The following is a 24,782-nucleotide window of genomic DNA, read 5'->3' on the forward strand; positions in this document are numbered from 1 at the left end:
TCAGAAGAATTTTGGAAGAAGACCCCATTCTACTGAGATAATATGTCCTTGTATGTGCACATAATATGGTGCCTTGTATTGAAGAAAGGGATATAAACCACAAGCCAGTTACAACTGATCCATGGAGTTCAATGTTCAAAAACAACACTATGTCTATGAGAGATGCCATAGTGGGGGAGATTCAAATGAAATGTTGACCATCTGGTGTTCTTGCACCTAATAATCAGTACAAGTGTTGTTGTTTTTTGTTTTTTTTTTTGTGCATTCCACCCCTAATGGAACGTGGGCACCATAGCAGAAAACCAAAGCTGTGATTTCATGCTCAAAAGCAGCACAAATGCCATAGACACCAGGCCATCCAAGAGGGGTGGCCTGGTGTCTATGGCGTCACAGGGGGATGACCTGGTGTCACTTCGAGGGAACCGTCGCTGGGGGTGGGAATTAGGACACCACTTATTGCTTCCGGCCAGTACTGCAACTTACTGCCGATGCACTCTAAATGCAAAGCTGACACGTGTGGTACTCTGCCAATTGAACATTGAGAATGGCTCTGCACCTCAGACTTCTTCCATTTTGTAGGGCACTTCTACAAGTTTACTATGTTCATGTGCAGACTGACCCATACTATGAGTACTTATACATTGTGATCTCCTCGTGCACCAAAAGATGACAGGCCACTCACTTTCCAGCCCTGGTGAGTGATGAGCCGACGCCAGAATCTCGCCTCTCAGAGGTGTACGCCGGCCTGTCGTTCTCTTCGGCGACTCCTCTGCCTGTGGATCCTGATCCCACACTACCAGTGTCCGTCGCCCGCTGTTGGTCTTGTTGTCGCTGCTGCTCCTCCTGTTGCTGCTGCTGTTGTTGCTGCTGCTGCTGCTGCTGTTGCTGCAAGGATGTGCCTAGAAAAGGGAGCAGGGGCGTAACAAAGTTAGCAGGATGACTTCGATGCAACTCTGCAGCAGGCACTCAATGCTGTAATGCTCAACACTTGCTGCAGCAACTACATAGCAAACATCTCCTGCAACGTTGTTCGCAGTCAGGAGGATGTTGCAGCAGAGAGGGAAGAAAAGGCGAATGCCAACCTGGGCTGCACGTATGGAAGGTTACAGCAAGTGCAAACAGGCACCACGACACTGGACATATGATCAACATTCAGCAAGAAGCACAATCGTGAAGAAAAGGAAAGAAAGAGAGATAGAGATTGGGTGACGGAATAAGTGTCGCAGCTTTGCCCGAAAGGCGAAGCATCGATTCCGATAATGAATTACTAGACAGCTATACGAAGAAAGGATAGTAGTTCTATAGGCCGTATAAACTTGTAAACATTCGTTTACGAACTAAATTAACAAGCATAGTGCCACGCGCGCAGGCAAACATGAACGCTGGCATGAGAAAGAGTGGCAGCAGCAGCAAGTGAATTGCTCTTTGTGCTGCCTCTCGCTTAGAACATAGCACACAAGAAGCCATCAGCCCTCGGCACACCTACACACCTAGACCCTGTAGGCACCACCTCAGATGGCTTTCAAGATCAGGCCCACACGGGCCGCGCTCAGCCGCGCCATCTGAGAGTTTTAAAAACAGGGGCCCCAAAAGTTTGGGGCCCCAAAGAGCTTTGCGGGTGTTAGGGTGTTAGCGTTGGGGCATGCAGGAGTGAAGAGCTTTAGAATAGGGCTTTGCGTTTGTGGATTGTGTCTTGTGCTTGCAATATGCCACTACAGTGTCAAAGAAAAGCTATCATAAATTTAATGATAAGAAGAGTAATTTTTATTTTCGTGTTTTCACATTTAATTACAATTTAGAGGTTAGTCTATTAGCGGCAAGCAATTTGTTGCATTTAGTTTTGAGTAACCAACTTTATGTGTCTTCACCAGCCAAGTTAATCCGTACGTATTAGGCCTACGAGCCATGCAATCGAATTCGGAATCAGCGACGTCTAATGAATCAATCTTCATTACACACGTTAGTTGAGAGAAAGTGATAACCGCAGTCACTTCTCCACGCTTACAAACTTCACGCGTTACGACCAATCGAGCCAAGTTTGGTGCAAGGTTAGAGCCGTCGCTTCGATGGGTGCCGCCATGTCTCCCCCTCCCCCACTGCTGCCATGCTCGCGCGGCGCGCTTCTTTCCCACCTTCCTCCATTGCGCGCGCGAGATCGAGGCACCATCATTCTCGGCTCACCCTCGCGCGCTTTCACTTTCACCCACAGCATAAGGCCCGCGCGGCCGCACGGTGTAAGAATATTCTTACACCGCGCGGCCGCGATGTTATTGCAGTTGGACTTTATGCAGAATATCACGACGCCGGAAAGGCGCCTGGAGTGTCCCTATAAGTGCTATCGCAATAAAGAAAAGCTTGTTGACCGCACCGTAACTGTCTGGTGCGCGGCTGATACCCGAAAATTGGTCAAGTGCGGGGAAGGAAGGAAAGGGACAGAAAGATGACAGAGAGAGGAAGGGAGTGCTCGGAGCTCATGCCTCTGCTGGCGTAAGATGATCTGCGATCGCTAGGCGCACTCAGTAGAAACGTGGAAAGCAAAAAATCCCGCGCACCAGCGTGGTTGAAGGGCAGCTAGCAAATGACAGAGGCATTCGGCATGCGCGATCCCTTCGCAGACGCTTGGACTAGAGTGCCTCGATACGCTCCTCGCCTCCGCGCATCAAGCCACTCGATCTAGCTTGGACCATTGAGAAACCCCCAATGCGGTCGCCGGCCCACCGCCATTATATAACGGTTCTAGGCTCAAATCAAAGGCGGAAATAAGGCGGCGTCTAAGTTAAGGCATAAGCAACGATACAGTGCCGACGGTGCAGCTCACCCTGGTTGTTGGGAGCTTCGCCGGCGGGCACGTTGTCGTAGACGCTCGCGCGGCCGTGCTCCGAGCTCGCCGACAACCAGCGTGCCGCAGGCTGCTGGTTCTTGTGCCTTGACCGAAAGCTTCCAGCCTTACGCCGGTGTGCCAGCTGGGGCGAGCACTCGGAATCGCTGAGCGCGTGGTTCTCGGGACCTAGGTGATTAGACCATGGGCTCCCTCCTCCGCCACCCGCCGTGGGATCGCCGCCGGCGCCGGGACCTGCACATGCATGCGCGCTTGCTCAATCATCACCGCTATATATGAACTGAATTGCGCAGCTATGCAAGCCTTAAACGGATGGTCATTAGGTAAAGGTAAAGCTAAAGCCATAGATTAGCGGTATTAGGGGTCCATTGTGCCACGCGCGTCAGGGTGACCATATATAGTACGCAGCACTGGATTTCTTCACCTGCACTGTAAAAGAGGTTTCCCTGAATGCTGGTAAAGCATGGTAGTAAAATGTTGCCAACCTCACTTCCGTAATTACAAAGCGTAATAGTTGGAAAAACGGATAATCCATAATTCAGAAAGTCTGGCTGTTTTCACGTAGCATACGTATTGAGCAATAATGACTGAAACTCCGTAATTTACAAAACAGATCAACAAAAGAGACATGCGCACAAGTCACTAAATTGCTTCGAGAGGTCATGAATGCAACAAATGTTGTTGTAACAGATAATACAAGTACAGATAACCACGCTACATAAGATATGAGAAACGAAAAACACCCGACGCTTCAAGACACATACGAGTATTGCCGCGCGACTGGCTGCTCGAGGCACTTGGCGTGTGTTCGCGGGCTTCTTTCACGCTCGGAAAAACCTTCTTATGTAGCACGTATTGAGCAACAGAAAGCTGCATCGGGATGTTTTTCATGATGCTCTACAAATTTCTCATGGACACCTTTTCTCTAATTATAATATTTGAGTATAGTTGATTAATTAAGACTAATTATGTAGTGCTCTATTACGCTCTACATCGATCACAAGCTATGCCGGAATACAAACTCCAAATCAGGCGGATGCACATTGTGAAACGTATATACGCAACCATGTCACAGGGACGAAGGCGATGTATGATGCTTGTCGAGAGAAGAAGAATGGTGATGACAGGTGTGTGTGCACAGAAATGTATCACACGTATCAAGCAACATTTAAGGATTCTGTACCTCTTGTAAGCCAGTGGCACATACTCATTCTGGAGGATTGGCCAAGAACGGACACACCCCCCAGTGCCACAATACCGAATGAGTCAATCAAAGAAAATAGAGTAAATCAAGGAATTCGTTGAATATATTTCACCATTCCGCTAACAGATCGTCGGTGTGCTTTAGAGATGCCTGCGATCCCACAATATATGTTTAGGTTTTAGTAGGAAGTTTTTTTTTTTTCTTCCTTTTTTTCTTTCTTCTTTTTTTTTTTTTTTTTTTTTTTTGTTAAGCTGATCAGCGGTGCATACATCAGCCCGTTCGCTGGAACTTTCATTCGGCGCACATATAGCCTTCTGTATGTATATTGCACAAATCTATTCACTGAGAATAGCGACCGACCAACTAGACGCGGCTATTCCGCGCGGATATTCTAACCCGGCCGTGCATGGCTGCGCTCGCTGTCCAGCCGACTGAGCGCATACGCGGCCCGCGCGCTTATCTTGGAGCTAATGTGCGGCGGCTGCAAAGGTTGGTCGATCAGAGATGGCTGGTAGCTTCACGTGCGCTGTCTTCCCGCGCCTAGTATTTAAGGTCATGTAAGCTCAAGAGAGGCAGCACGAAACGCTTGCTCACCTCTGGCTACGTTGTTCACGCCAGCGAAACGGCAGCGAGTGTTCGCAGTCATCGAGCGAAATCACGTTTGTTTCTGCTCGCGTGACATCAATTTAATTAGTAAGTGAATGTTTACTGCAATTTACACGCACGGTAAAACTAAAAACCTTACTTTGTGCAGTTAATGATTTGCAATCGGTATCAGTGCTTCACCTTTTGGGCGAAACTGCAACTTATTATTATTTTTTTTTTCATCAATTAATCACGCAAACAGACTGCGCAGTCTGTTTATTGCAAGTTGCAACCATGCGTGTTTGGAAGCACTCTGTTTTGGGGCGCATTTTCTCGTACACCAAACCGCGTGCATAGCGGTCTTCGAGAAGCCATAAACTGTTTTCTGGCGTGACAAAAGGCGACCGATGGAGCGCGCGGAAAACTAACTCCCGACCGAACGATGCACGGGCGTGCCTATACTAGGTCGCTAGCTCGGGAGACTTGTAAGTGAAAAAAAAAAAAAAAAAGAAAGAAAGAAAGAAAGCAGGGGAGAGGGGGGGGGGAGGGTAGAAGAAAAACGAACTGAAGGGGTGAGGAAAAAAAAAAAAGAAAAATATACGACGCTATCGGGGGAAAAAATAACGAAAGAAGACATCGCCCCGAAAGGTGTGACCTCAAAAATGGAATGCGGAGAGCCTAGCACGCACGCCACTCGGGCGCCCTCATCAAGGCCTAATGACCCTCGAGAGGTTAACGACCAGAGAAAGCGAGATTCGTCACTAGCAGTTCACTGGCGCCTCCGCGGTCGACGTTAATAGCGCCCTACCGCGACGACCACGTGCAGCCTTCCAAGAAGAAAACCACGGCTGCTAAGGGGAGCGCGTCGCCAGCACAGTTTCACGAGCCAGCGCCGCCGTTTAGAGCGCCGACATTCTAGTGCTCGACCCTTAACCGTGGTGTTCCTGGAGCCGCGCCCGACTCTAACATGTGCCGTCAAGTGGTCGAGAATTACGGCCTGCGTCGCGGCGTCGCGACAAAAGAAAATTTAGTGAGGTTTTCTGGCGAAGCCACTCCTGTACACAAATCAGCGTGCATTGTCGCATTCGGCACCCTTTGTGCGGCACATAGAGACGATCGTTACGTTCGCGCACTAAATTCGGCAATTGCCTCCGACTCGGTCAAAGCGTTGGACAACCACAGCGCCCGAAAGCTCATTAAACGCAAGTCAAGTTTCCTGTTGTTAAAAAGTGGTAATAGCGACATTCGGGCGCTTTGAAGGCAGCTTAACAAACAAACAAACAAACAAACAAACAAACAAACAAACAAACAAATAAAATAAATAAATAAATAAATAAATAAAAACAGCTGAGCAAACGACGTGAGGAGCTTGAATCTGCGTACTTCGGTGCGGACACAGGAATGTGGCGTAGACGGTTCAAATATAGCCTCGCATGAACGGTCGAGCACTCGCCCCTAAAGCGCGCACCTGATAACAATGGTTTCGAACTTCACTGCCGCGCATGGATGAATGGAAAGGCCCAAAGACTTAACACCAAAACGAACTCCCCTCTCGTCTCTACCCAAGAATCTTACATCACCGAATCATCACTCCGTTAGTGACGCCTGCCAGAAACAGATCCTAATTTACTGCAGCACAGAAAGACTGCCTGCTCATCGTATGTGCAGGTTCCTAAACATTCGAAGCAGTCGAAATATCACTGCTTCCACACACGACAGCGCCAGTCCGTACAAGTGGGGATAAGTGGAGAAGCACTGCCACTCAAAATATGACAGCATGTGCACCACAATTTCACGGCATGTCCCCGTGCAACACTAATGAAGCTATGACATCGCCACGTTCGGGCGAGCTTTAATTATGCCTTCGTTAGTACAAGCCCGACAGCAGACAGACTGAGCTTTCCCTAACCCACAGTTCCCTCATGCGAATGGCTAACGCCTGGCGTGGCAAAGCACCTAATTTCCGAAGATAAAAGCGAAAAACATAGCCTGCCACAATGTAGCGATTCACCTAAGCTCTAAACTCACATGTCACATTTGTCTGGTTTAAATGTTCTAACAGATGCAGTTTACAAAACTACGATACAGTGAATTCCCGCTAATTCAAATCTTGTGGGAACACAGGATTTGGTCGAATTATCCGAAAATATGAATTAACAAACTGCAGCAAAATGAAAGAATTGTAATTTTGTATTGTTGAATTAGCCTGTAATGCATGTACAGATGGTTTCCAGCAGTACGCACTGACACGGGCAGAAAGGTACGGCTACACACGCTGGGCTGACTGTAGGTAGCTGCGGGGTCTTCCTCTGCAATGTCTTTTTGCTTTTCTTCTTGAAGCGCGACTCAACCAGCAAGCGGCGAAAAGCGCCGACATGTTTAAACGCTGCCTCAGCGTCGGACTGCCACGTTGCTGACAGTTGTCACTTTGTTGTTTTAGAGCGCAGCTCATAGATGCCCGTTCCTGCGGCGAGCGTCAGCGTCCCTCGTAACCAAGCGAACAAGCACAGCGAAGGAAGAAAGAGCGAAGGCGGAGCGCAGCGGGAGATGAAAGATGGCGACAGAGAAGAGAGCGCGAGGAGGGAGCTGCGGTACCATGAGGCGGAAAACGGAGGAAGAGGGTTTGGCGAAAGCGTGAGAAGAGAAGCGTAGTGCCGCCGCGCAAGACGGGCTTTGCTGCGACGATGGCTACGAGATGGCGCCGGAGTAGCGCGCGTCGCCTGTTCACAGATGACGTCACCGATACCATATATGGAAACAAAGCACTGCATGAGTGGACGTTTGTCTGCGGCGGGCTGCTGTGAATCGCACCCACGCGTCACCCACGCGCTGCCTCTCGCGATATCCCGATTAGCGAGGAAGTCGCGCCACACTTCGCTCCGTTTGCAACGTGCCACACGAGACAGATTGTCCGCGCCAGCCAATATATCGCGAAAGGAAAACATTTATAGAGCTGCGCTCAAATTTCGCATTAGGGATTATCGTAATCGTAGGTGAATTTCTGCCAATAATGATCCATGTCAGCCAGGTAAATGAAACGTTAAGTTCTCTTCCCATTAGACTGCAATTGAAAGATATGATTTTGTACTTGCGACTGACGTATTCCTCCTTCACTGCTCTCTGTTCGTTCCTCAAACATGTCATGACTGGAACCACATTTCCGCCTGATTACTCGGTACAGCAGACACTTATCGTTCTCACAGATAACACATAAACATAATCTGAGTCACAATATGAAATTCTATTTATTTGCGCACCTCTTATTAGCTTACCGTACTCCTTTTCTTTTTTGTGGATGCAATCCCTACAGTATCAGTCGTGAAGCAATTGTTTGATGACAGTGTTATTTGTTTGATCCTTCTTTTTTTCCCACGCTATTAGATAATTTGAGCTGAGCGTTTACGGCGTAAGATGAGACTAACTGATTACTGATATTACCATTGATTTCATGCTGTCACGATGCAAAGCAATTATTACGGGCGAATTAGGATCGAAGCGGGCAGCCTCGGTGCTGCCATGTTGTTGCGCAGACACGGTATACGGCGAAGCGTTCCGGTAAACTTATACCGGAGCCCGCCAAACTCCACGCGGGCGCATTCTTGGCCGCGGGTATACGGTAACGCTCTGCTAAAACTCTATTAGCACACAGCCGCAATTAGCAGGATCGCTAGTGCGCCTGCGCACGACGCCCATGACAGCAGCGGTAGGTACGCTGCCTGGGAACGGAGCGTGACGGTGAGTCCACTGGTCGTTTTCCAGCCAAGCTGACTACGCGTTTCTACCGCCTCCGGGAGACGCGCTTATTTAAAAAATGCGAAATACACGTAGTTCTACGCAGCGCCTGAGAGCGTGATATGGTAGCAGACCCTAAAGCTACGTTCTGCTAATGCTGTCTTTACGTTTGATTACAGCCCCTTCCCATCTGTAAGGCATCGTACGCCCTTATGGTACGCTGAATAAAACAAATGTCGCAGTTTCGCCCGAAAGGCGAAGCACCGATTGCGATAGCAAATTAGTAGAGGGCAATTCGGAGTAGGGATAGTAGTTTTATCGGCTGCACAAACTTATACACATTGGCTTACGAACTGAATTAATAATCGTGGTGTCAGCGCGCACAAGCAAACATGAATAGATCACACTGAATGACCGCAGCCAACGACTGTCAAAACGCTGGCAGCAAGCGCAGGTTCGCGCGGTGTGTCGCTTCAACGGAAACTGAGCGGCGAATGCACAGATCATACAGAGGTCAGAGCCGTGTGGAGATAAGAGACAGTGCGGGCGACCGCCAACGCAGGGCAAGTTGTGCAGAGGAGAAGTTGTTGGCAGAGGAGAAGCTGACCCCCCCCCCCCCCCCCCCCCCTCCGTCACGCGCTGCCTTCCCGCTTTGATGCTTTCGCGTGGGAGATTGAGTGGCAAGATACGCCTTTGGTGCCGGAGCACAGCGCCGCCCCGCCTCCCTCCCTCCCATACCCCCACAGCCTTTCGGGCGACGGTTGCGTTTGCTTTCCACCGTGCGTTCGCTCTCCGTGATAGCGCGTAATAGCGCGCGGGGGAGTTCGCCCTCCGTATCATGATAGCGCGCGTCCCCCGCGCTCTTTCGCTCGCGCATACGGCGCGCGGCGACGATTTTATCGCCCTTGGAATCTATACGGAACCTCACGGCGACGGCGACGCCGACGGCAGAAATCCGGTTGAAGTGTCCATATAATTGCTATCGCAATAATAAATTAATACGCGTGCTCTCACCTTGATGCGGGGCACCGCGCTTCTTGCGGCGCCGGTTCCCGCGCAGGCTGTCCATCCTGCGGAGGATGGCGTCGCGGATCCGCTCCGAGCCGCTGCGCCGGAGCTTGGGTCCCGGCGAGCCCTCCAGGTCGGCGCCCACCAGGCGCTCGTCGCTCGTCGACAGCCGGCTCTCGGGACTGCTGCGCGGCTCGTCCAGGAACACGCTGTCGTGCGAGCTGTACGCCTCGGCGGGCTGCTGCTGCTGCTGCTGCTGCTGAGGCTGCTGCTGGGGCATGTGCTGAGGGGTGCGCGACGAAGAGCCCCCCGTGGGGGTGACCACCACGGGCAGGGGCGGAGAGACCCGCGACCAGCGCCGGCTGCTCCGGTGGAACTGCCAGTTGTAGCTGAGCGCGGGGCCTTCCTCCTCGTCGCTGTCGTGGTGCATCTGCGGCGGTCAACCACGGTGGTCTCGACACTCGCTGCCTCTTGCTAGAGCTATCGACTGCCTCCCATTAATGTACGGAGGCAAAACGATAATATGTGCCGAACAATTGATTGAGGCTTGAGTTGGGGTTAGTTGGAATAAACATACTTGTACTTATACGCAAAGTTGAGACACGGGGACGAGGACAGCACGGACGAAGCGCAGCGCTTCGTCTGTGCTGTCCTCGTCCCGTGTCTCAACTTTGCGTATAAGTACAAGTATGTTTTTTTTCAACCGTCTGAGACCCTCTACATGAAGTCCTTAGCTCCGGCACATCAATATGCTTCTGCGTCCGCAGCTGAGACCGGCAGCTGCTTATCAAAATCGGGCATGCTACGACTCTGGTAATGAACTCTTCCATTGAAACGGTTATATATATATATATATATATATATATATATATATATATATATATATATATATATATATATATATATACCGCGCTTCTTGCGGCGCCGGTTCCCGCGCAGGCTGTCCATCCTGCGGAGGATGGCGTCGCGGATCCGCTCCGAGCCGCTGCGCCGGAGCATCCTTCTGATATATATATCAGAAGGATGCTTGTCGGCGAGTTGGTATTCCATTCTTGCGGCAAGCAGCGCACTAAAAAGCTTATTACGAAGGAAAGAAAGACGGACACATCACTAAAAAAAAGGTATAATTTTACAATAATAATAATTATTTTGCTATCGGAAGGGTGAAAAAAAAACGCTCTCCTGTGTAGGTCATCAGCTCGTCTGCGTAAAAATATCAGCACATTAATATGGTTCAATATGGTTTCGTCCCGTCCTACTAAAAACTAGACAGGGGGGGGGGGGGGGGGGGGGGGGGGGGTCCTTGCCCTAAATGAAGGTCGACGTGCCGGATATCACAAAATGAACGTCAGAAAGCAGGACTTTCTCGAATTCCGAAGGTAAAGTAGCAGGGTTCAGAACGCCCGAAGGCAATTGTGCCTCGCAATACCCGACACCAGCATCTGCGGAGCCCCGACAACGTGAGCCCATCGTGGAGGAGGAGAAAAAACGCGCGCGCTCTATCGTCTCCTCTTATTAATCGTCGAGCGAGAGTATAATGACCTCCTCGAAATTACGAAACGATCTCCAAATACAAAAGAAATAACGGCCAGTCGATAACTTGGAAACGCGTGGCAGCGAGATGCGTGCTTTCCTCCTCCATTTAATTTAGCTCGACACTCCAACGGATAAGAAACGCCTTTGCGCACGTGTGTATGCAAAAGCAGTCGCGAAAGAACTTCTGCACCACGATACGGACACACCGACGCTTTCGGTTTGCAATTTAGCGCAGTGCAAAGGATATTCGCGGTGTCAAAACGCGGGCTGTCGAAGACCTTCGGGACCATCGAAAATGGCAGGCGCCACCGAGGTCTCGATTTTGCAGAGACCTTTTCATGGCCACTAAATAAACGCTGCTTCACACTATAACAGAGCCGTGCAGAGGGAAATCGTCTTACCGATTGCTTCACCAGGCCATCGCTTTTCAACCGGGCGCTTTTGTTCAGGGTGTTAAGTCTCCTGCGTTGACAAAAATATACGTATACGTTTAAAGGACGTTATAAGACAATGACAATTTAAAGTCTGTACATGAAAATTATACAACATCACAATTATTGTTGACATTAATTGCAACGAGAACAACAAAAAGAACAGTTGAAGCGCGCGTCTTTATTTCTTTTGATTATTTCTTTTTTCTGCGACATCGATTGCATAAGGATATAGTCGCACGGGGGATTGGTGTCAGCTACACCCCTCTGTCATACGAGAAATGTAGAGATATGATATGATATGAGCTGAATAAAGAGTAGCAGCACACCAACAAAAAGTTACTAGCACCAGACGATGTGCCTATTTCTCCATTACCGCTTGCAGGGCACACGATGTTAGCATGAGTCAGTCTTTCTGGGAACACCGCATATTTAGGAACTATATACCGGGTGTTTTTTTTTTCTTTATTGTTTTTTTTTCTGTTTATTTTCTTACTACCAGATTTTTTTTTTCAAATCACATGTGGCAGGATAACATAATCGTAGTCCTTGAGCTGGGTTACTCGAAGCGAGGCGGACGTTACTTGCGCGAGAAATCGTAATACAGAATCGACAAATTAATTAAATGTACTAATCAACGTTTTAATTATTCACTTGAGGCAGATATTGCAATTAAAGAATTGAAGCCGGTGAGTTCGGAAGGTGTGCCCACTCGGAACAAATTTTCACGGTGATCCCAGTTTCCAGATATTAATTCCCAATGTGTGCGACGAAATACATGGGCGTTCCAGTTAGTTTTGTGCTTCAAAGCATAAAACGACGTTTTGTTAAAAATAGTAAGTGGAACAACATTGCATCTTCACCGTAAGTTTGATGGCGATATCTCGCAACCCGTGTCATCCTCAGAATTCGTTCTAAGTGGATATATCTTGCGAACTCACTGGCTACAATTCGTAACTTGCAATATGCACCGTTAATTAACTAATTGAAAAAATAATTAGTTATTTTTCATTATTCGATTAGGCACTTCGGTTTATCGTGTAATTAATGTCCGCCTCTTTGAGTAATCCCGTTCCAGGACTCGAATTATGTTATCTGCCACGGGCGATTAAGGGTATACATATACTATCCCTTCGCGATTTCAACTAGACACGTGTAAATGCAATATCCTCATTCAGATTTCCAGTTTGCAGTTCAATTCGCGGTGATAATATGCCACGAGATTCGGATGCACAGAGAGTATGGAGTCTACGGACAATTTCAAAAGCTCACGTATTTTAAAGTTCGCCAAAATTTCAGCATATATGACGGAGTGTCCCCGTACTGCCCAATGTGACGTCCGCACTTTGAAGCAGCAAAACTGGCGTCGTCGAGATATGCAGGTTCTCTTTTGGTCCCTAACAAGACAAGCGCTTTCTTTCTCTGTGTCTTTCTTTCTTTCTGCTCTTCTATCGCACTACAATGAATTATCTTCACTGCGTCATCAGCTGAACATGTCCCCCTTAACGCTGAATCTGTTACTTCGTATAATGACGAATTTTGTTTTCTCATGTTGCTTTCTCTTCTATCGGTTCTCACAATGCTTCGTCTGCGCATGCTTCTCTCCTCTCTCTCCTCCTCCTCCTCCTCCTCCTCCTCCTCCTCCCCCCCCCCCCCCCCCCGTGCAGTGTTTCTGCGTAAACACATCTCCTATATACAATCTTAGATTAGTGCGTCGTCCGTCTCTTGGTTTGCGTTAAATTTATCACGAAATGTCTTCTACGCGCCGGATTCCTAATCCACAGCGCCGTCTTGTCATTAATTTTGTTGTAGGCACAGCATGTAAACAGTGCCAATGTTTATGCCAAGGGTTGAATAACGAGTAAGATGTGACAAACTGACTTGGTTACTGTAGTAGACAGAGCACAGTGGTTTTCATGCGAAAAGATTTTACACAGCCTCGGTCCTTTGAGCGGTCGTGAACAAGTCAGGGTAGTCCGAGCTCGCGCTAACCCGCAAATGGAAGAAAAAAAGAGGAAGCGGGGGATAATATTAATAAACAACGGAGGTAAATAAGTTTCCTTGTCATGTCCTTTCAGATTTCGCGCTGAACCAAAGACGAGAAACAAAAGGTTCTGCAATACTTTTTCACGAAATGTCAGCGCGACGCGGCTGCCCAATGTGCCCCAAGCGCGGTCGTTTTGTTGCGTGCTATAGGCTTCCTTTCCTGCTGACGACGACATACACTCAGAGCTAATTTCGCTCCGCAAAATAACTAAACATCACGCAAATGCGAATGTCACTATCTAAAAATCTAAAAAAAAAAGCATAGCGGTATAATGGAAACAGATTAGCAAACTATTTCTGGCTCACGAACGAACGACACTCGAAAGCGTGAAACACTCTTAATGAGCTACACCGTGCGTGTGTGTATATATTTGCGTTCCTCCCTCTCGTGTCGTTTTTTTTTTTCTTTCGTTTCTTGCGTGTATTCTTTTTCTGCAAATACAAGCAAAAGCTATATAGTGCAAGGCCGCAAGCTGCGCGATGGCGGCGGCTGTAACGATCGCCGAATATAGCCGAACCCGAACCTCCGCTTGTTGGACGAGCAAAAATGCACCGCCAACACATTTCGCATTAGCGCCAGACGGCGTATACTGTTATACAGTATCTGCGTATCACGCGATAAACGAATGTTAAACACGACACATTTCAGCCGACTATAGTTTTCACTATTATAACGAGTTATACGAGGTGAGCGTAATACATACAAGCAATGGATGGTACTGAAGCTTCAACGAAAAAGAAAGGCACGAGAAAATGCACACACGGAAGCGGTCAGGCACCACTGGTACCACATCTATATTATTCCTGCATCTTGCATACTCCCGTGTGGTTACTAATAGATCTGAAAGGCGAACAACAGAGAGGACTCGAGGATATTAACGTTTACGCTTTAATGAAAGGCAAATCGTACGTGGATGCGCTGTTACACATATGCGATATGAAGGAGATATGAAGAAATAATCGTATGATCCGATACGAGGAAAGTATGCCAGCTACCAGCTTGCACAATACCAAGGGTGCGAAAAAAGAAGCGTCGGCAACTAAAACTTTCACTTTTTTGGTACAGTGAGGACTGGACTCTTAACGATAACTTAACCATAAGTACGCGATGTGCCTATTTACTAACACAGTGGCTCAAAACATGAACATTCCGACCAAGAGTGCAGTCGCGGCTATATATGTACGCACGATAAGTATATGGTAATACGCGAGCACTCGCAACAGTCTGGAGAAGAAATGCTTGAGTTACACTCTCAAACACAATATAAAAGACCAAGGTCCTGCACCGAAGTTTGGAACAGCAAGGCGATGCTTAAAGCAGGTAGTTCTGTCGATGATGAGGAAACAGACAGTTTACTTTCCGGTTAGATGGCTGCACGATATCTTGAAAGCAAAGTGAAAAATTGATCCGCCATCCTGGCCCTGCATAAGTGGATGTCCAGCGAACTTGTCGAAAACCACCACTACAACCGATGAGGGGGGTATGCAATGCTTTATTGGTTTAGAGTAATGGTAGTAATGGTGATTTAGAGTATCGGTAAGTAATGGTAAGCTTGACAGCAAGCCGTCGCCCATAGCAGTGCGGCAACGACATCGAAATCAGTTGCTAGGCTTTTTTTTTTTTAATATAGACACGAAAGGCTAGGGACGTCACTGCTCACGTCGCAAGCTGCCGTCGCCGCGGCAGCTTGCGCAGCAGGAATCTTTACCAGAAAAAGTATGCGGGGAGCGCTACGTGCCTCGCCTTGCTATCAGGAGCGCCTTATCATCAATTATGTGATTCGCATGATTCTTTTGCGCTTGTTCTTTATTGAGACGTACGCTGTTCTGTGTGTTGTATGCGGGATTCCAAATAATGTATGCGCCGTTCGCATCACTGTGCTGAATGCTTGAAGCACCTTGCCTTAAGGGTGTACGAACCACTGCTCCTTCCCTGCACTGCCGCCAGGATCGGCCCACATTCTTGCTCACGGACGCAGACACGAAAAATGCCGACCACCGAAAGGCTAACAGCTTCGCGGTTAAAAAAAAAACAGTAATAATGCAAATAATAAAAAGCACTATTATTACTACTACAGAAATGGCCGCTTGCATTCCTTTTTTCGTTTCTTACAATACTAAACAGGAGCTCTTGAACACCGCGATAATATTTGTTTTGTAGAGACGGCGTCCACAAAAAACTGCCGCGGACTCTTTGTCTCTTCTCTCTCTCTCTCTCTCTCTCACACACACACACACACACACACACACACACACACACACACACACACACACACACACACACACACACACACACACACACACACACACACACACACACACACGCACACACACACACGCACGCACGCACGCACGCACGCACGCGCGCGCGCGCTTCAGGCGACAAAGTCGTATAAAGTACAGACAGATACACTGGAGAGTATACAGGAATAGCGGAACGGTTGCAAGCTTGAGCGTCGATAAAACATCTCCTGTTATGAGCTAGCGTTAGACGAAAAAGTTACAGGCTCGTTGTCTAAAGTTGCGGCGTCAGCTAACTGCTTAACAAAAAAAAAAAAAACATACTACACAAAAAGAAAAAAAAAACGTAACAATACACTCCCACCTATCACCTCAGGTAATGCGCATAGGGTGAAAGAAACGAATCGCACAAAGCGCACATAACTGTGGTGACCGCGCTGAAGCGACTCATCCTTCATAATTTGTCTACGCCGAGCGGCCGCTCTCGAACCTTGGTTCCGAATTGGCAGTCCATTAAAGATGAGCTGGTTCTCCGAGATGCATGTGCGCACGCGGGCGGAGGAAACGAAAACAACGAAGCGCGAACGAGCCAAACTGCGCGCTCGGTGTGCGGCATTCACGCAGCAAACAGATCTCCCTATATAGCGTCGATTCACGCGTAGACGACGAAGGCCGCTCAATCTGCATCTCGCGTGCGCCCAAAGCACTGGCTGTGTCCTTGCTCGCCCAGGGTTCAGCCGTGTTCGTGCCCCCAAGGTGATGCCGACGCGAAGGTACAACAAAAGCGCGCCACATCGTGGAGCTAGAGGATGCGCGTCGGCATAACAATGACGCGAGAAGAATGAAGAAACCACGCGACTGTAAACTGCGAGGCCGCGTTTAATTTGAGCGATGCGGCTTCGTTCTTACACGTATACCATCGCTCCGCTTGCCCGGCGCGCCTCTTGCTTTAAAAGCTGAACTTCGCGCGCTGCTCAAGAATATCCGGCGAATTACGAGGCAAGATAACAACGCGCACGAAAAGCAGTCGCAAAGCCAGCAGATTGAGCCGGGAGCATGATGGATGGGTCCGCAATATCCTCGCGAACCCGGTGACGTGAAGCGCTCGCGCTCGTCCGGCGAACCGGAAGTGGCTCTATAATCTGTCGGGAAGAGTAAACTCTTTCGATCGCTACTACGTTATTTCTGTCTAAGCTGTTATCTTCCAATACATCTTTAATTCTTCCTCACTTGCAAATTATTTCGGCAGATCGACTTGATGGTATAATGTAATATCATTCTTTATTTTCGGAAAACTTCAGCGCGCAAGGTTGAAGGATGTTTTTCGCGCTCGCTACACTTGCAGAGACTTGAGCCTGTCGTTCATGTAACCCGCGGCGACGTAAAGAGCCGTACCAAGTCGTAGAAAAGATGACATAATGCTGCTTGCACATACGGTACGCCGTAAGTGAACTTATTATCAATAAATAAATAAATAAATAAATAAATAAATAAATAAATAAATAAATAAATAAATAAATAAGTTGCATACCCTCAACGTGTTAAGCGGTGAAACAAGAAAAATAATGTAAGACATTATTAAGGAAGCTATACAAGGTGTTTCACGTAACTTGGGCCAAACATTAAAAATACGCAAATGCCACGTAGCTGGACCGAACCAAGGTAATGTTGTTTGCCGTCACTTGGAGATACGCAGATTATGTTTCGCATTCCGCCTAATTAGATTATTAGCCTTAATTGTTTAATCAACTTCTCAATTATTATAATTAGGTGAAAAACGTCAATGAGAAATTGTAGAGCAACATGAGAAACACGCGATACAGCTCTCCGTTGCTCAATACGTGCTACATAAAAGTATTTTTCCGAGCGCGAAAGAAGACCGCGAATACACGCAAAACTGCTGCGCGACTGGCCGCTCGAGGCACTTTGTCCGAAATGTGGTTGCGCGAGAACGGACGCATTACTGCTGCTCGTATAGTGCGCGTGTAGTCCACATACCACGTATTTTTTTTTATTGATATGATATAAGGAGATGTTGACGCACAAATAAGGCGCCGGCTGCTCCTTAGCTCTTGAATGCGTCTAACTTACAACATACAGGGTTCAACATACAAGAATACATGTATAATAACCTTCTCATACAAGCAACGTTTACACAGCAACACGACAACGTGAAAAAAAAAAAAAACGTGGTACATACAATAAAGAAGTTCAATCACTCTACTGCACTGCAGAAGAAAGTCTCAAGAATACAAATAATAATGGCACCTTACATTACAGTCTCTAATCAGCGGGTGGTGCACACATCGTGTAAATGCATTATCACATATAGTCACAACAGAATAATAAACATAACATAATCCACAATCACATATACAGCTACATCGAAATAACTTACATACCACGTATTGTACAACGTGTATATACCTCATTGTACTACAGCATCGTCATTTGCCATTCACCTCTCCCTGTCTACCCCGCGGTGAAGTTACCTCACCGGCCATCGGAGGCACAAACTCTGCTCTTTTCTCTTCATTTAGAAATTGTGGGGATCCCACGCAATTAGAATCTATGTAAACCGAAGCTTTGGTTAATGGTGATGCCTACTTGATGCCCTGCAGAGACTGGACTGGTTTGGTTTGGTTTGGTTTGATGAGTTTTATGTAGGAATCATGGTGGGACATGCCCATTCTGAAGGATTGACCAAGAATGGACACACACCCACTGACCGACATTGAGTGGCTAAATCAAAGAAGATGAAGTGACTGAAAGAATCCGTAAAATGCAATACACCATTCTATTAACAGATCGGTGTGCTTAAGATATTCCTGTGAGCAGACATTATATGTACAAGATTTATAAGCACCACTGGTCACACAGCTCGGGGGCACTTTCCTATGTGTCGTTTCTTTTTCTTTCTTTTTTTTTTTCTTTTTACGCAGAGCACAGGTCAGCAAACAAGGGTTACACAAGTCACGTTGGGAGTACTTTCATGTAACCTTTGCATTTGTATCTAAAAATATATCGGCGAGATAGCGACAGCCAGGCAGGTGCACGCCAAACCCGGGACAGTATAGGCAAAAAAAGAAAAGAAAGAAAGAAAGAAAGCTTTGCTTTAAAACTTGCTCCGTTTGTTTAAGTAGAAACGCTAAATCCGCCAGGACTCGTGGAGCACTGTTTCGTCACAGCATTTGTCTGTTGCACAGTGCATGACAGTGACGACTCTAGCGAGAAGGCAAAACTTCTTGAATTTCGCGCTCAGAGCGCGACGCAATGACGTCAGTGTGATCTAATACATTTGCACTGTAGTTCTGCGTATTATTGCCATTTCTCAGCAGGAAATGTTTTTCAGACGTTCCAGTCAACTCAATGCCCAATCACGAATACCTTGCTATCACTGATAAACATTTAAATAGTGCGCAGCAAACTAACAAACGTTCGGGACGTCCCGGCGAGATTCGGCAGCAACTTAATTGCAAGGCATCATTACTCGTCTTTCGCTGTTGCTCCCCTTCTGGCTTACCAGCACTCTGCTTGCTATGAGACTGACCGATCTGACACTCCGAGCGGGTCACCTACCAATCGAGCATAATTTAATGCCTATATTTAGGGTTCCTTTATTGGCATGCCAAACAAAGCACGCGGAGCCGTGAGGCGAAAAAAAAAAAAAGCACCCGCTCAATTCAGTCATATCTACCGCTATGATCTGCTTCACTAACACCAACGTTGTCATTAAGTGTTCCATAGAATTTTTGTTGAACTTAGGATCACTTTATTCAAAGAAGCCAATGATAGCAATGCTTTGGCTATCATTACTAATTGCGAGATCACCATTGTACACCTCATTGCGCGAAACCATGTGGCGTTGTTGAAACGACTTGCGAACAAAACAGAAAGAAAGAAGCGTCTTTGAACGCTAACGGATTTTGGGCTGCCCACTGAATAACGCAGCGCGCTCTTGGTCGCTGAGATCAGCAACAGCGCATGTGCGTATACCAAAGAGTATAATGCAGTCCAGTCAAGAAGTTTTAATGGGGGCTGGGTTCCCAAACGACCAAATAGTCTTAAACATAGCCTAAATGAGGTATGGCGTAATACAATAATGACCTGGCCGCTCGTCATCACTATATATATGTAACGGAGACTCAGCACGATTTACATACACCAGGGCGGAGAATTCGCTTTTCAGCCAAGTTTTTCATTGGACTATATAGGAGCATACATTGATGTGAAATGAACTGAAAGTGCTCAAGACATGATAGTACATGTACCACTATAATTACAGGCGGCCATTCCGAGTATGCGTTTAATCCTTACAACGACACTTGGCGCCGAAATGTCTATAGGAGGAATGATATTTCGGTTATAGGCGCATTAGGCTGATTACAACGCATTACGGGAATTCATTTCTTCGTATACGCCCCTACAGAAATATAGGAAACGGAAGATGTTTCGCTCCATTATGAGAAGCGAAGGTTTCTCAAAGGTTTATTATTGCATTACTGTTCTTAAATGTCACTCATAACATGTCACAGCGCTCATACCTTAAGTACACGCGGTTGATCTTACAATATTTTCTTCTTTCTTTCTTTCTTTCTTTCTTTCTTTCTTTCTTTCTTTCTTTCTTTCTTTCTTTCTTTCTTTCTTTCTTTCTTTTCTATATTTGTATACTTTAATTTATTTAAAGCGCACGTTTGCTTCATCTTCGCATATATGGTAGTCAATATGAAGTGACGAGTCTCGAGTTGGATAATGCGCACCCAATCGTAAATAATTTGTAGAGCGCATGCTCACTTGTTTTCAATAGCTAGGCTATCTCTTGTTGATTTCATTGAAACAGCTGTACCAAATATGTTCCGAATTGCTGATATTGGTGCAGCGGGCTTTCTGCATGTCATACCACAGTATTCTACTTAAACAGTTTATCGCCATGAAAAAAAAATGGAATCACTAAATGGCAACATTTCTAATATAAATAAATAAATAAATAAATAAATAAATAAATAAATAAATAAATAAATAAATAAATAAATAAATAAATAAATAAATAAACCACGGTATTACGCAAGGCTTAGTGCTGTGACCTCCCTAGTTCACTTCCCAATTCATTTATCGCGCCTAGTTGCCTGATGCATGCCTCCTAAAGCATGTGACAATAATAGAAGACTATCACGTATCGGGCATAAATAGGTCAAATAAAGCTCACCTGAACAAAGACTGCAGCTCATCCGGATCCAGGCTCGGGTGGTCTCGGAGGACGGTCGTTATCTCGACGGGAAAGTTGTTGTCTGGTGTGAAAGAGAGAGAGAAAAAACAAAACAATACAAATATCACAGAACGAAAGCACGAATGAATTGATGCGTGTACTTCCGTTATCACAGTAACCATCACGCTCGGCGAAGCAATTTCCCCCAGAAAGAAGCAGCACTAGCTGCGTCGGTGGTGAATGCAGCCTGCAGTTTATACAAAATTAGGCGCACGGTAAGGTTCCACAGCCCTTGTTAAAAACTGTAGAATGCGTGTCCCATGTTTGCGCAGTAGACTGAACTGCTGACAGCCAATTACTGGGGCGCAGGCGGCGAAGGCTGCCGCTATGGGCGTTCTTTTTTTTTTTTTTTTCTTCCATTGTTCAACATTGCCAGTCACAGAGCAACGTCGAACGGGGCTGCTATGTATATATAGGTGTGCTTGTTTTCTCCAACCTGGACGCGAGAGAAGTGCGCCAAAGACAACCGGGTGTTTCTTTTATGAAGATAAACAGATAGTCACGTTTTGCAGCAATAAGCCCGCCGGCAGAAGTATTTGATTACTTTAAATTTCCAATCGAGAAAGGTATTACGCCTGGGGCATATTGTCTTACTACGAAGCGACCCGAGGGTTATAAATAGAATTTTCAATCAATTAGGTGCGGGCGGATGAAGTAAATCGACAGACTGATTTCGGCTAAGCAAGCAGCGCATCGTGAGGGACCCCCGCACGTTATTTCTTTGGTGCTGCTCGCACAAAAGCGAGAATAATAGACAGTGTTAGTTTAGCGTGTTTACCGTAACAGCGGGCTTAGCGGAATAGCGGGACCGAAATGGCCTTGCGCAGAACGCTAAACAACCCGTACGCACGCTATTTCTCAGATTTAACGTTACCGTGTTTGCTTGGTTTACGTATAGTTTACGTAAAATATGGGGCCGCCCGCTTCGAACTGAATTTGGCGTTGTTTTTGTTGAATTCACTTAGTTCGTAGCAAATCACTGTGTAAACGGCTTTCGCTTATAGTCTCAGGCCGCTTCAACGACAGAGTATTTTGGATAACCTTGAGGAGTTTTCCAGATCGCTTCTCATTTCGAACGCGTCTAAGCCTAACGAGAGAAACATCTCAGATGCCAGCGCTACCGATCGGTGAAGTTAGGAGAAACGCGCGACGACGCCATATGGCCTCTGAGATCGGCAGATTTCGAAGGCTATGGTAGACAGCATGTGCTGGTTGTTTCGCCGCAGATCAGCGGACATGGGTAGTACAAATACAGCGCGCTCCTGGTTTCCATTGCGCTGCCTTTCGCACTTTCTGGACGCACACACAGATAGAGTCGCTTAGATTCGCTATGTATGCGAAATTCAAAACGTAATGGAATAGCGTCCCGCACGTAAACTACGCTATCACGCTATACTAAAACTCTATTTTTGCAAAGTTCGTTTGCGGAACGGTAACGCTATTTCCCTTAGCCCCGCTATTTACGCTAACGTTAAACTAAATCTGTCTAATGGCAGTGCGGGCATCGTTATAGTCGCGCTCAAATTTGCACTTAGGCTCACGCTTACAAGCCGACCATTGTATTCACAAAGAAGCACCGAGACTTCCAATCAGAAAACAAATGCAACGAGACTATGGCTTCTTTCTTTCTACGCAATTAGAACGCCGCGGTGCCCCCGCAAACACCAACGTCTTACAACGCATACGGCGGCCGCAGTGCAGAAACGCACACAAGACCTGCGAGTGAGTTCAGAGCAATTTCACCGCAAACAATTAAGGTCCTCCTTTTTGTACACATGGTCGTGTTCTCAGGCTAGAACAGGAGGGACCATAGTGAAAAGGAACGCCTACTCTGCATCCAAGAGCGTCAAAGGTCCTGGGCTTAGCGTTGAAACCGAGAACATACAGCGGGGGCGGATTTTTCACGTGGTGAGAGCTACATGAACGTGAAGGTCGAACAGGCGCTTCTGCAGTGCTTAAATATCGATCACGTCTTCCCTTTAACATCAAATCGTGTTTATCACATGCCCAACGGTGTGAATCGTCATGTGTGTTTTGGAGCAGATTTTGTTGAAGGAAAAATGACGACCTGTAGCAGCTGCCCTTACTTTAATAGCGGGCTGCCAAAACAAGAAAAAAAAAAAAACAGAGGACGAAAGCCATGCTCATTGCATTTGTTAAATACATAACACAGATTTAAATAACGACTAGAATGAATAAATGCTAACTTGGCATTATAGCTGTGCGAAAATGACAACAGAAGTACACTAGAGTGCTTCTTGACGAGCAGCCAAGCAGCCGGACACCAAAACACCACCACACACAGAAGACGCGAAAGAAACTGTTTGGCCAAACTAGACCACAATGACAGGACTCAGAAAGGTGGCTTTCAATCAGTAGCAGACAATTTATAATTCCACAGCACAAAAGACAATGATTACAGAACAAAGCCATTTCATGTCATAAAAACGAGATGTATATTTCATAACCACAACGTGCATAATGATGTATAGCACGTGATACGTCGCAGTTTCGCCCGAAAGGCGAAGCACTCATGGCGATAGCAAAGTAAAACTAGGCGAAGTAAGGTTCGTACTTTTTTCGGCTGTATAAATTGCAGTAAACATTGGCTTACTAATTAAATTAGCTAGCATGGTGCTAGCAAATTAGCTAGCTAGCAATATATCTCATGAACTTGAACATATCTCACTCGATGAGCACAAACACTCGCTGTCACAACACTGGTGTGATGAGGAGCGCACAGAGAGCAACGAACACTCGCTTCAACACGTCTCCTAACCTTGAGATTATGCGACCTCCAGCACTAAGCGCCAGAGAGGACAGCTCACATGTAGCCATCAGCCATCTAAGCTCACTGAAACTTTGCACCCGCCGGAGATTACCTCCGAGATAGGGCGCGGGCGGCGTACGCAGTAGGCCACGCGGACAGCCTTGCGCAGTCACGGCGGCGCTAGCGAAGGAGACGCGCGCTTGTTACGGTACCGCGCACCGGTACTAAGTGCAAATGCCGAGCACGTCGACAACGCGGAACGGGCCGAGCGCACACAGCTAGGCACGACAGAACTTCATCCTAAAATACGCACAACCAGCGAATATGGCGTGCCGCGAGCATGCTTGAGCGTGCACTGGATTGAACTGAATTAGCGCAGTTACCCTTAAGCTCGTTTAGCTTTATGAATGGAGCAGACGCGACGGCACTCTTTGCATAGGGGATGACGACCGCCACATGGAGTTGGCCACAACTCCTCTTCGCATTGGCCTCCGAGACTGCGCGCGGGACGGCTCGTCTGGGAGCAGTTTTGGAGCAGTTTCTCGTAACATGGATGTAGCAGCTTTAACGGAATGTAGTAGATTGTAGCAATTGTAGCAGCGTTCCAACTGTAACTGCCTCTATCTCACACATAGACATGGTATAGACGCCATAATGGCACTGGAATTCTACTATTAAAGTTTTCATCAGTATGAATCACGGAGTAAGAAGAAAGAGACGCGCAACTAACACTTCGTTGTCTATAAAGTTCAGCTTTCCAGTCACATGCACCGGCAAAAATTCGCGCGAAGTAAATGCCAAGCGTTGGGTATTGATCACTCGTTAGATCGAAAAACTGCTGTTTAAGAAATTATCTTACAGTAGGCTTCTTTTATTTTTATTTCTTTTCCGAGACAAAACGACGATGAAATAAAAAACAATCGCCCTGTGCAAGAAGAACGGTGGCTTAATTGCACGAAGGATCTATAGACTGCTTGTGGACAATTTTCGCGTACTTACATGGCCTTTTTCTCCCGCTTTTAATTTCACTAAGTCGACTTTCGCAGCGTACCATGAGCGCGTTTCCGTATGTGCTTGTAACTTAAAAGTGGGAACGTCATTTAGATGACGGACCTGACCTTTGA

General features: G+C 46.9%; 1 protein-coding gene across 8 annotated transcripts in view; it reads right to left on the minus strand.

Moving 5' to 3' along the window:
* Positions 1-24,782, minus strand: part of LOC119449630 (rho GTPase-activating protein 7-like) — a 411,144-nt gene that overhangs the window by 22,704 nt on the left and 363,658 nt on the right. For 7 of the 8 annotated variants that reach the window (XM_037712849.2, XM_037712845.2, XM_037712848.2 and 4 more), the window contains 5 exons: positions 20,829-20,910; positions 11,306-11,366; positions 9,375-9,798; positions 2,819-3,073; positions 683-899 (listed from right to left, as the gene is read on the minus strand). In XM_037712849.2, coding sequence (XP_037568777.1) covers positions 683-899; positions 2,819-3,073; positions 9,375-9,798; positions 11,306-11,366; positions 20,829-20,910 — 1,039 coding nt within the window. The remainder of the gene's footprint in view (positions 1-682; positions 900-2,818; positions 3,074-9,374; positions 9,799-11,305; positions 11,367-20,828; positions 20,911-24,782) is intronic. The other variant, XM_049665336.1, reaches the window with a different exon arrangement.

The sequence above is a fragment of the Dermacentor silvarum genome, chromosome 4 (assembly GCF_013339745.2).
Source record: "Dermacentor silvarum isolate Dsil-2018 chromosome 4, BIME_Dsil_1.4, whole genome shotgun sequence".
Classification (NCBI taxonomy): Eukaryota; Metazoa; Arthropoda; class Arachnida; order Ixodida; family Ixodidae; genus Dermacentor; species Dermacentor silvarum.